Here is a 13,074-nt window from a genome sequence, read left to right as displayed (position 1 = left end):
GTTTGATGGATACAAATGCATTGATGTAATATACACTTAAGGTGCGTGCATGCTCGGTCGCTTCAGTTGTGTCTGACTCTGTGCGACCCTATGGACTGTAGCCCACCAGGCTCCTCTGTCCATGGGATTTTCCAGGCAAGAATACTGGAGTGGGTTGCCATGCTCTCCTCCAGGGGATCTTCCTGACTTAGGAATCCCACGTCTCTTGGTAGGTGGGTTCTTTACCACTAGTGCCACCTGGGAAGCCCCTACTACTTAAGGTGGTATCATAATAAAGGGCTTCCCTGGTGTTGCCTGGAGAATCCCAGGGACGGCAGAGCCTGGTGGGCAGCCATCTATGGGGACTTAGCAGCAGCAGCAGCTGGTGGCTCAGACAGTAAATAGTCTGCCTGCAATGCAGGACACCTGGGTTTGATCCCTGGGTCAGGAAGATCCCCTGGAGAAGGGAATGGCAACCAACTCCAGTGTTCTTGCCTGGAGAATCCCATGGACAGAGGAGGCTGGTGGGCTACAGTCTGTGGGATCACAAAGAGTCAGACATGACTGAGCGACTAACATTTCATTTTCATCATAATAAGACCAGCAGTCACCAACCCACTGCACACCTGAGGAGCTGCAACATTGCCAATACTGTTGAAACTGTTTATGTGCTCTTTCCTCATCCTGCCTAGATGCTTCTTCCCAGAAGTAAAACTGTTCTCTTTATTATTTATCTATTATCCCCTTACCTTTTAAAAATAGTCTTATCCTGTATCACACATGCAAACAGTTTTCTTTTTTGGGGATTTATAAAAATGATTTTGTACTTTATTTAGCTTTTTAAACTTGTCTTCCCCCCTAACTTATGCTTCAGAGGATCATTCATGTTGCCTATAACTGTAGTTCGTTAATTTGTTCTGTGTTTGACCTTGTAAATTTGTTGTTGTTGTTCAGTCACTGAGTCACATCTGACTCTTTGGGACCCCATAGACTGCAGCAGGCCAGGCTTCCCTGTCCTCCACCATCTCCTGGAGTTCACTGAAATCCATGTCCACTGAGTCAGTGATGCTCTCCAGCCGTCTCATCCTCTGCCACCCTTTCTCTTTTTGTGTTCAGTCTTTTCCAGCATCAGGAAAATGATGATTGACTTTTCCAGTGAGTCATCTCTTCACATCATGTGGCCAAAGTATTGAAGCTTCAGCATCAGTCCTTCCAATGAATATTCAGGGCTGATTTTCTTTAGGATGGACCATATGCAACCATTTATCCACTGTCCTTCATGGAGATTAGATTGATCCCTTCTCAGTTTTTTTATTATTTTATTATACATTTTTTTTGGTCTTAAAAATAATATTGCTGTTAACATTCTTGTATATATCTCTTGGAGCCCATGTACGAGGGCAGCTTCGTGGTATGTACTTGGAGTAGAACTGCTGAGGTGGAAAGTGTGTAAATGTTGAGTTTAATGGAATAATGACAAGTCATTTTCCAGAGTGCTTGCCCAAGTAGCCTTTCCTTTTCCAGTCGTGTTTTAGAGTTCCTGTTGTTCTACATTTTCACCAGCATTTGGTATTGCTGTTCTCCTAAATTTTCAATATAAGCATTGTCTTTTCAATATAAAGCAGTATCTTCCCTTGTTGTCCTAACTTTCATTTCCCTAATTACTAATAGGATTGAACTTCTTTTCCCATTTTTATTTGCTTTTTTGTTACCTTTACTGTGAAATACCTACCATGTTTCTTGCTGTTTGTGTTGTTTTTTCCTTTGTCTCATTGTTTTATAGAGTTAAAAAAATACATATTTTGAATACTAATCCTTTTGTTAATTAAATGTGTTTAAAATATATTCTCCCAGCTTAAGGTTTCTGTTACTGGTTTCTTTATGAAGTCTCTTGAAAAGTAAAAATTTTTTATTTAGTTCATTGTATTTTATGATTATATTGTGTCATGTAGATCCTTTCATACCTCATGGTTACAAAGTGATTGTCTCATATGTTCTTTAATTTTTTTAAGTTTCGCTTCTCACATTTAGTAGTTAATACTTCTGGTTATGATTTTTGTAAAAGATGTGAAATATCAGTCCAATTTCAACCTCTTTTTATATTAATAGCCAGTTGCCTTCAGACAGGTTTTGTAATAGTTTATTTCCCATTGCTTCTCTGATAGTTCAGTTGGTAAAGAATCCACCTGCCGTGCAGGAGACCCCGGTTCGATTCCTGGGTCGGGAAGATCCCCTGGAGAAGGGATAGACTATCCACTCCGGTGTTCTTGGTCTTCCCTTAGGGCTCAGCTGGAAAAGAATCTGCCTGCAATGCAGGAGACCTGGGTTTGATCCCTGCATTGGGAAGATCTCCTGGAGAAGGGAAAGGCTACCCACTCCAGTGTTCTGGCCTGGAGAATTCCATGGACTCTAGGGTCCATGGGGTTGCAAAGAGTCAGACATGAATAAGTGATTTTCACTTTCACATTTCCCATTGATATATGACATCTCTGTCAAGGCATGAGTCTGTTTCTGAACTCTCAATTTTGTTCCATTTATAATGTGTCTTAATTACTAAAACTTTAAAAATAAATCCTAATATCTTAATAGGGCAATTCCCACTCACCCTGTTTCTTTTTCCTATAAAGAGTCTTGATTATTTTCTTCCATGTAAATTTTAGTATCAATTTGTCAAAGTTTCTTTACTATGCTATTGGGATGTTTTGCTTAGAATTGCATACTTTTCTCTTCATGGGCATAGTATATAAATCTCCACTTATTTATGTCTTTTAAAATGTCTTTCAATAAAGTTTTCTCCACACATGCCCTGTACATCTTTTATTTTATTTTATTTAGGTACTTTATTTTTGGCTGCTGATGTATACAGCTGTGGTCCATTTTAAAAGACATAAATAAGTGGAGATTTATATACTATGCTCATGAAGAGAAACTTCATAAGTTTCTTTACTATGCTATTGGGATGTTTTGCTTAGAATTGCATACTTTTCTCTTGTCCAGTCATCTTGCTGAACTCTCTTATCAAGTTTAATAACTTTTCTAGCTTCTTCTGAGTTTTCTTTGTAGATAGATAAATTCTTTGGGATCTGAATTTTTTGCTTTTTGCTTCTGTTACTTCCTTCCCACAGAGGATGTTTTCTTGTGTGTTTAATGATATATATAATGATCTATATATATATATATATATTTTTTTTTTTTAATTGTGAGTGTCTATGTAATGGAACTTAGTGAAATTGTTGAGAACCTAAATTGAAGATTCTTTTCTTTAGAGAGGATTCATGGGTGCTTCTTTGGGGAGCCAGGTGGATGCTAATGTTTTGAAGCCATTTCAGCCCCCTTTGAGAGCCCAGGAAAAAGTCCCTGAATCAGCGTTCCTGTCTTTTGTTGTCCCCAGGCTTAGTGTTTTGATTCCATCACTGCTATATGCATTTTTCTCTGGGGCAACTCTGCTCTTTTTCTTTGCTCATTGTTCATGTTTTTTTTTTCAGTTCCCAGATCTTTTTTTGTTTTTGTTTTTCCCCCTTAGAGATTTCCTTGACTTGCTTTCTAGCACTCTGATGTTTTAAAACATTCAGTTCTTTTAATGTAACCAGCAGCCAGTTGTACTGAAGTAGAAAGCTGTGTAAGTATTTAGATGATGGACGTTCTTGGCTTTTATTTCAACCAAATTAACATCAAGTTAATTATCTGAATGTGTTCCAGTTTTTTTCCTTTGTAGCCCACCTCCTGTTTCCGGATCTGAAGGAAGGCTGGTTTGGTGGGAATCTCATATAAGGATAGGATTTGGGGGGAGGGGCATTGTTTTTTTATTTCTGTTCTAAGTGAGGGAGGTGGCTGGAGCCCAAAGGAGAGTCAGCGTGGCTTCTCAGTCTTTCTGTAGTCGGGAAGTCTTTGACATTAAACCCTTCTTTACTTGGGCTGCTTTGCTTTTAGTTGAAATCTCCAGTCACAGAAAATTAAATGTCAAGGTGGTTTTGTGATGTGGAAAATCTCTCTGAGGGAACTGGAAAAAAGCCACGAAGTGCTGTGAATTTCAAGCCTTCCCCAAGGATTAGGAGACCAGGAAACACTGGGCATTATAGCTCTGATTTTTAAAGCTGGGTCTAATTACAATGGATGTGTCTGTCACAAAGAATGAAATATGTGACTTTTACCTTCGATAAGGAGTATGTTGCTTTCATTAACCTATGCCCTGCCTCCTTCATTCCTCTGGGCTGCACACCCTTTCTCTGCCCTGCCACGACTTCCTGCGCTCACCTCATCACTGCACTTAATCATAGTCTCTTGAAACTTCTAGTTTACTTCCCCTTCTGCCTCATTAGCCTGTAAACATGTTGAGTAAATAGATGGTGTAGGCTTTGTCTTTGTAGTTCAGAGGCTGGGATTGTATTAGCAGTGTAGTAGCTGCGGGGTTAGGAACAGGATTTTATGCATTCCACGTTGCCTTAATCTTTTCGGGCAGATAGAAATTTTAGACACAAATCAGTCCCACCCCAGCATTGCTGCTGCTGCTACTGCTGCTAAGTCGCTTCAGTCGTGTCCGACTATGCGCGACCCAATAGACAGCAGCCCACCAGGCTCCGCCATCCCTGGGATTCTCCAGGCAAGAACACTGGAGTGGGTTGCCATTTCCTTCTCCACACCCGAGCATTACTGATTGGCAAATCTTTCTCTTCTATTACCCTGGATTATCAACTTTCTTAAATTTAATTTAAAAGTAATTAATTCTTAATTTTATTTTATAGCTGTGACGGCCCCGATTATTATCATTACTACGACCTGAAAAGGTTCGGCTTGGATATCAGTGGTTCTCTGAAAGTGTCTGAAGGGAGCATCTGAGTTACGTTTACAGTTCAGTTGATAGTCCTAGATGCTGGTATAGCATTGGGCAGTATATTAATTATGATACATTGTTCATATGAAGAGCTCGGATTTATGGAGCAGTTATTATGTTCCAGGCACTGTGCCTGGACTCTACATGCATTACCTCATTCATCCCTTACTCACTGTGCAAAGGCGTAGAGTGACCTTCCAGTTGCCTTGCAGCTGGAGCTCAGAGATCACATGACTCTCATGCAGGTCACAGTTGCTAAGTGGAAGGACTAGGAGTTTAGTTTGGGCTTCTTGACCTCAAAGCCTGAGGCCTTAGCCTCTCTCAGCGTATAAATGAATATATATATATATATATACACACACACAACTTCCTGGTAGGTAGCCTTTTTATTTTTGGAAAGATCAGGCAGCTTGCCAAGTGTATGTGGTTAGTAAACAAGAAAGCCGGATTTAAGCTAAAATGGTCCGTGCTCATTTCTCCACTCCCAGTCCTATTGTACTCTTACTAAATGTCACAGCGGTAGTTTCAAATGTGTGCATGCAAATGAAGCAATGCCTCAGAAGCTAATGAAATTAAAAAAAAAAATGAAATCAAATATTTTAAAGTACTGAAAGAAAACGTCAACCTAGAATTCCCAGAAAAAATATCATTCAAAAATGAAGGTGAGACGAAGCCTATTCAGACAATAAAAACCTAAAAACTTATTGCCAACATATCAGCTTTAAAAGGAATATCAAAGGATGTTCTTCAAGCAGAAAGAATATTTTCCCAGATGGAAATATGAAGATGCAAAAATAAATGAAGGCTAGCAGAAAGGTCGGAGCAGGCAATGGCACCCCATTCCTGTACTCTTGCCTGGAAAATCCCATGGATGGAGGAGCCTGGAAGGCTGCAGTCCACGGGGTTGCTGAGGGTTGGACATGACTGAGCGACTTCACTTTCACTTTTCACTTTCATGCATTGGAGAAGGAAATGGCAACCCACTCCAGTGTTCTTGCTTGGAGAATCCCAGGGACGGGGGAGCCTGGTGGGCTGCCGTCTATGGGGTCTCAGAGTCGGACATGACTGAAGTGGCTTAGCAGTAGCAGCAGAAAGGTTAAATAAGTAGGTTTACAATTACTAACGATACAAAGCAGGAGTAGTAAATATCTTAGAAAATTTAAAGAATTTAGAGAATTAAAAATAAATTCCAAAATCATGCAAAAGGCAGAGGGATTAATGGACTTAAATTATTGTATGGTTCTAGTATTATCATGAAAGTGTTAGAAATTAAAATTTGAATAAGACTACTAATTCAAGGATACATATGTAATCTCTAGGCTAGTTATGAAAAGAATAGTGTGAATATTTAACTAGTAAATTAATAAAGAAAAAATGGAATAGTAAGAATATTTGATGATAAAATGAAAATTCAAAAAGGAAAATGATATCTATTTCATTACAAAATAGAAATTTCTTCTTACAAAAGAAATAGAAAGGTGGTAAATATAAATCTAAATATAATACTAGTTATATTTAAATGAACTATATTATCCAATAGAAGAATAATATTATCATACTGTACCTAAGAAAAAAATTCATGAGAGACACAGTTTATTTATTTATTTATTTTTTAATTTTTATTTTATTTTTAAACTTTACATAACTGTATTAGTTTTGCCAAATATCAAAATGAATCCGCCACAGGTATACATGTGTTCCCCATCCTGAACCCTCCTCCCTCCTCCCTCCCCATTCCATCCCTCTGGGTCGTCCCAGTGCACCAGCCCCTAGGATCCAGTATCGTGCATCGAACCTGGACTGGCAACTCACTTCATACATGATATTTTACATTTCAATGCCATTCTCCCAAATCTTCCCACCCTCTCCCTCTCCCACAGAGTCCATAAGACTGTTCTATACATCAGTGTCTCTTTTGCTGTCTTGTACACAGGGTTATTGTTACCATCTTTCTAAATTCCATATATATGCGTTAGTATACTGTATTGGTGTTTTTCTTTCTGGCTTACTTCACTCTGTATAATAGGCTCCAGTTTCATCCACCTCATTAGAACTGATTCAAATGTATTCTTTTTAATGGCTGAGTAATACTCCATTGTGTATATGTACCACAGCTTTCTTATCCATTCATCTGCTGATGGACATCTAGGTTTCTTCCATGTCCTGGCTATTATAAACAGTGCTGCGATGAACATTGGGGTACTCGTGTCTCTTTCCCTTCTGGTTTCCTCAGTGTGTATGCCCAGCAGTGGGATTGCTGGATCATAAGGCAGGTCTATTTCCAGTTTTTTAAGGAATCTCCACACTGTTCTCCATAGTGGCTGTACTAGTTTGCATTCCCGACACAGTTTAAATTTAAACTATGTCAGAGGTTAAAAGTAAAGAATTAGGAAGTATATCAATCTTAACCAAAACAAAGCATGGTTAGCTCTCCTACTATCACACAAAATGACTGTAAGGCAAGAGGCATTGATAGAGATTTAAAAAGCATATTTCATAACCATAAAAGTCAATCTACAAAAAATATATCACAACCTCAAATCTGTATGCACTCAACAGCATAGCTTCATAGTGTATATAGCAAAAGTGGAGAGAACTAGCAGAAACAAATAAACTCACAGTCAGTTTGGCATTCTTTTTTACATACTTCTTTCTATAACTGTTAGAAAAAGCAGACAAAAAATCATGGATGCAGAAGACCTGAACAACATAGTTAATCATGCTCGCGCTCAGTTGCTTTAGTCGTGTCCTACTCTTGGCGACCCTAGAGACCGTAGCCCAGCAGGCTCCTCTGTCCATAATGTTCTCTAGGCAAGAATGTTGCAGTGGTTACCATGCCCTCCTCTGGGAGATCTTTGAGGCTCAGGGATCAAACCCATGTCTCATGCCTCTCCTGCATCGGAGGCGGATTCTTTACCAGGGAGCCACCAGGAAAGCCCAACATTTGTTCAAAATTATATGTGTGGAACATTGCACATGGCAATCACAGAACTGCAGTGAGTTTTAGTGCACATAGAACATTAGCCAAAGCTGACTACATGCTGAGCCATAAAGGAGGTCTCAACAAAGGATCGACATGATTCAAAGCATGTTCTCTGTTCACAATGAAATTAAACTAGAAACCAGCAGTAAATAGATAACCAGAAAACCTCTAGTACCTGGAAATTTAAAATTGTACACTTAAATAGTTCATGGTCAAAGAAGAAATCACAACTGAAATTCATATTTTGAACTGAATCCTAATAGTTTAGAGGCTGACGGGGGACAGGACAGGAGTCCAGACAAATGCAACAGTGTGTGCAAAGGCCCTGAGGCAAGAGAGAGTGTAATCAATATCAGGGATTGAGAGAAAGGCATGGAAAACAAGAGGTAAGCAAGGGTTTTGTAGAATACAGTGAGGAATTTGGTCTTAATGCTAAGATAAGAGTGATACTTTAAGCAGGGGGTGATGTGATAATATTTCATTAAAAAAAAGTAAGCTTCTGACTGCAGGAGAGATTGGGGGGCAGTTTAAATTTTAAAAGACTGTTTGGAGGCAACTGCAGTAGTCCTGGCTGGAGAGAATGGGCTGGATGGTGGCAGTGGAGCTGGGGGAAGTGGGAGGTTCTAGAAAGCTCTGGGAGGTAAAATTGACAAAACCTGGTGATGAATTCACTATCAGGGAGAAAGGGAGGGTGGGGAACCAAGGAGGACTCTGGGATTTTGTTGCCCTGGGTGGATGGCAGTGTTTTTTCTGGGGCAAGGGCTCCCAGGTCGGGGTACAGAGTGGACAAAGTGAATCCGTTGGTTTGGGTGCAGGTTCAATTTGAGCCGTGGCTGAGACGTTAAGTGGACGGTCAGATAGGCAGGAGGACACGATGCAGATCTGCAGGTCAGAAGAGAGGGCTGAACCACATACACAGTTAATCACCCTTTGAACGCAAGTGTTGAATTGGTTCATGTTTATTTTTTCTTTTCATTAAGTTTGAGAAATCGTTTTTTGGTTTTCAACCTTTGTTTTTTTTCTCTCTCCCCTTTTCTTTGGAGAACTTGTTTGAATTTTTCTTTCCATACCTCTCTTTAAGTTTATGTGCTTCTTTTGAGCATGCTCAGTTGTGTCTGACTCTTTGCAACCCCATGGACTGTAGCCCACCAGCCTTCTCTGTCCATAGGATTTCCCAGGCAAGAATACTGGAGTGGGTTGCCATTTCCTTCTCCAGGAGATCTTCCTGACACAGGGATTGAGCACGTATTTCTTGCGTCTCCTGCATTGGCAGGCGGATTCTTGACTGCTGCGCCACCTGGGGACCCCAGCTTCTTTTGAGAGGCTTCCTAAATTCATCATCTCCACTGTGCAGGATACACCCCTTATCTCTGCCGCCTGCCTGGTGGGGTCACCATGGGGCATGATCAGCAGAAAAACAGATGGCCAAGGAACTAAGGATGCAAGCCATTGGAAAATGATTTGAATGTGGGAATCAGGTTGCTATTTGGGGTGAATATAATTTCCCAGTACAAAGGATCTGAGCACTTGCTGAAGTGCCTTTCAGAAGGTTTGCTTATTGGGCCCTTATTGGGCCCACACAGGCATGGGCCCAAGTCCTTAACCTCCCTAGGAGGAGCATGTTGCTTGATAAATCCTGGCTTCCAGCAGGTACTCACACAAAGCTGGTGGGCAGGTGAAAGAAGAAGGGAGAAGGTTCAGCTGAAGATTGGTTCCCAAGCTCATATAAAAGCATCTAAGAATAATAACTTTTGGGTTTCCCTGGTAGCTCAGATGGTAAAGAATCTGCCTACAATGCAGGAGAACAGGGTTAGATCCCTGAGTCAGGAAGATCCCCTGGAGAAGAGAATGGCAACCCACTCCAGTATTCTTGCCTGGAGAATCCCATGGACAGAGGAGCCTGACAGGGGAAACTTCTTGTGATCTATCTGGATCCTGAGTCCAAGGAGATTTCACAGTCAGAAAACAAGGATTCCAAATGCTTCAGCTGGTGGAATGTTCTAAGAGATTAGTCCATTGGTGCTTTTAGTTCCAATATTTTAAAAATTTAAAAAGGAAGATGCTCAGGAAGACTTTCCTCCATTGTTTTAACAAATGATGCTATAAAAAACTGAGGCAAAGGGGGGAAAAGTCTTTTTTTTTTTTTTTTTTTTTTTTGCCTAGCCTACCACATTGACCTCCACACTGGGAAGTCATATTTTGGCTCTTTTTCCCTCAGTAATTTCTGTGCAGTAGGATGTGGTGACAGGGATCTGGCCTGGGGCCTGGATATCTCTGGATTATTGCTGGAGGTGGGGTCAGGGACTTGTCTGCCCGGCTCTGACAGCCAAGGAGAAACCTACTATCTCTCAGAGACTCAGGCTGCTGTGTTTGTGGCTGGTGGGATCTCATTTGTTATGTTCCCAAATCAGTTTTCCAAATGAAGTTCCTAGACTGACTTTTCCACTTTTACTGAGATTACTTTTCCATGTGGATCTCTGCTACTACGTGTGATGTCAGTGTTCTATAAACAAACAAGCAAGTATTCGTGGATCTTTATGTGCGTGACAAACTTGTAATGTTTATTGGGGGCCAAGCATTGTCCTAAGTGTTTAAAGGGTATGAAAGCATTTACTGCTTACATTAATATTTTAAGCTTGGTGCTTTTATGATTCCCATTTCATGGGTGAATACACTGTAGCACAGGTGTGTCACTTAACTAGCCAAGGCCACAGGGAGGGTGAGAGTTGGGCCAGGCTGTGACCCCATGCTGTCCACCTCTGGGACCCCTTTTGCCTATTGCTGTATCTCTGTGTGGAAGAAGGAAACTTTCTTAAGTGCGTAGTCCCAATGATGTTTTATTTTTCCTTAGGAGTGACTGGGTGACCTCCTATAAGGTCATGGTGAGCAATGACAGCCATACGTGGGTCACTGTTAAGAATGGATCTGGAGACATGGTGAGTCCTCTAACCATGCCCTGGGGATCTGGCTGTCAGGGCTCTCCAGAGAGAGGCGGTGGGCACCCAGCCAGCGTTTGCACTTGGTTGTTGGCTGATTCTGTGCCAACTCAAACCAACCATCCAGAGGGATGGATGATGACCCCCCTTTCCATGCCCTGATGCTCGGAACCACAGGGTCCACATTCAGGGCTTGTGTAAAAGTCAGAGTTGCTGCGATGTGGTATCTTCCGCAGGTCACAGGTCAGCCCTGGAAGACCAGTGGCATGTGGGTAATGTTGGTGCCCACACGGCTCTTCAGTTAAAATAGTTCCTGAACTTACTTTACTTACCTGGCCTTTCAGCTCCATGCCTCCCTGCAAGCTAGCCAGTTCTGACCCTGTCGCCCTCTTCCCCAGGTTCTCAAGTACGAGTTCCTATCATGGTACAGTGCCTTACACAGCCTGCCTGCAGCCTCTGTTTTGACCTTCATTCCCATTATCAGCCCCCACCCCCGCCTTGTACCCACTCCTCTGTGTTCTGGAAAAAGTGAGGTGGCTGCTCTTCCACTGAATCCAATGTCTGAGCTCCTCCAGCCATCACTTCCTTTTCTCTAGCATCCCTCCCGTTCCTGCATCTCGAGTTTTCCTTCAAGGCCAGTTCAAATGACATCTCATCCCCAAAGCTTCACCTGGTCCTTTCCTTCTTCAGAAATCCCAAAGCTCTGTGGCTGTCTCTCTGCCATGACACTAATAGATTTCACCTACGATGTCTAAGTTTAACCCTCCTCCTCCTCCCCGCTCCGCCCCCGTTAGATGGGTGCTTCCTGAGGGCAGGGTCCAGGCCTGATCCATTTCTCCTCCCCATCCCCCCCACCAAATGCCAACCTCACATATAGGTGTGCCTTAATGAAATCTTGCAGACTGAGTGAATTACTGACTCTTTCATGACTTGATAATCAAGCTCTAAAAGAGTCTCCTTTTCCCCTTGTGCATAAATAGATATTTGAAGGAAACAGTGAAAAGGAGATCCCTGTACTGAACGAGCTGCCTGTCCCCATGGTGGCACGCTACATCCGCATAAACCCCCAGTCCTGGTTCGATAATGGGAGCATCTGCATGAGGATGGAGATCCTTGGCTGCCCGTTGCCAGGTGGGTCTGCCCTTCTGTGCTTCCTGCAGGGAGGGAACGCCAGTGGAAGACAGGTGCTTAGCCAGCAAGGTGAATAAAAATAAGCCACACAGTCTTTTTCTCATCTAAGACAATTACCACATCTATTGCAGAATATTTAGAAAACATGGGTAAACAAAAAGAAAACGAAAATCTCCCAGAACAACACTCAGAAACACTCTGAGCGTTTGGGGTATTAAGGTAACATGCCAGCTGTGGTTTTGCCCACTGGGACTTTAAGATGATGCTTATTTCAAGGTTGAAAAATCACCCAGCACTGCTGCTCAGAAGCAGGCAAAAAATTGCATAAAATGATTGTGGTAATGTGTTTAGTTGCCCCTGAGTGCTCTTGCCACACTGGTTAGAGGACGTGGCAGAACTTAGTTTCAAACTTGACCGTGTACATAGTCTTGCTCTGTTCACATAGTGAAGCCTCTTTCTGTTTAAGTAGCTCCACTTGGTTGCCTGTATCTTTGGGTGCTTGTTCCTTTGGGTTGTGTTCCCCTTGCCCTGTTTTCACATGATGGAGTTGGGTGTAACCCCAGGGTGGAAGGAAATAAAGGGCTTGAATTAACATGCGCTTTTTGCATGTGGAGCTTTGCTGGTGTCTGCTCTGGACAAGCTAATCCGGTCTGGCTTGCAGTTCTGTCGGCCTTTCAGAACCTAGGGATTTGTGCCTGTATGGAGCCTTTTGTGGTCTTCCCTGGTGTCTCAGATGTTAAGAATCTGCCTGTGATGCAGGAAACCCAGGTTCAATCCCTGGGTCAGGAAGATCCCCTGAAGAAGGGCATGGCAACTCACTCGAGTATCCTTGCCTGGAAAATCCAGTGAACAGAGGAGCCTGGCGGGCTAGAGTCCTTAGGAGTCGGACACAACTGAGCTACTGACACTGCTGCTGCTACTGGAGCCTTTTGTGGCGGCGTCTTCATCCTCACCAGACATCTCCAGGGCCGGAAGCTGGCCTCCAGAACACTCCTAAGGCCCTTCACCAGAGCCTCTAGGAATTTCCACCTCCTGTCCACCCACAGTCAGGCCACAGCAAGCAGGGAGCACAGCTTTGGGTTATCTCTCCTGTGCTTCCTCCTCCAGGGAAGTCTCAGCGTTCTTGTCTTATCTGAAACTTAGGCCTTACTGTCTCTGGATCCCCTGCCAGGAGGAGGGGCACCACCAGCTCTGATGCTCTCAGGTTCTTCTGT

General features: G+C 42.4%; 1 protein-coding gene across 1 annotated transcript in view; it reads left to right on the top strand.

The window, feature by feature from the left end:
* The window catches only part of CPXM2 (carboxypeptidase X, M14 family member 2), a 132,911-nt gene that overhangs the window by 79,094 nt on the left and 40,743 nt on the right, over positions 1 to 13,074 (top strand). The window contains exons 5-6 of the mRNA XM_055560145.1: positions 10,645 to 10,729; positions 11,710 to 11,860. Of these exons, the coding sequence (XP_055416120.1) occupies positions 10,645 to 10,729; positions 11,710 to 11,860 (236 nt within the window). The remainder of the gene's footprint in view (positions 1 to 10,644; positions 10,730 to 11,709; positions 11,861 to 13,074) is intronic.

This window comes from Bubalus kerabau, chromosome 22 (genome assembly GCF_029407905.1).
Source record: "Bubalus kerabau isolate K-KA32 ecotype Philippines breed swamp buffalo chromosome 22, PCC_UOA_SB_1v2, whole genome shotgun sequence".
Lineage (NCBI taxonomy): Eukaryota > Metazoa > Chordata > Mammalia > Artiodactyla > Bovidae > Bubalus > Bubalus kerabau.
This window is presented reverse-complemented; position numbering and strand designations above follow the sequence as displayed.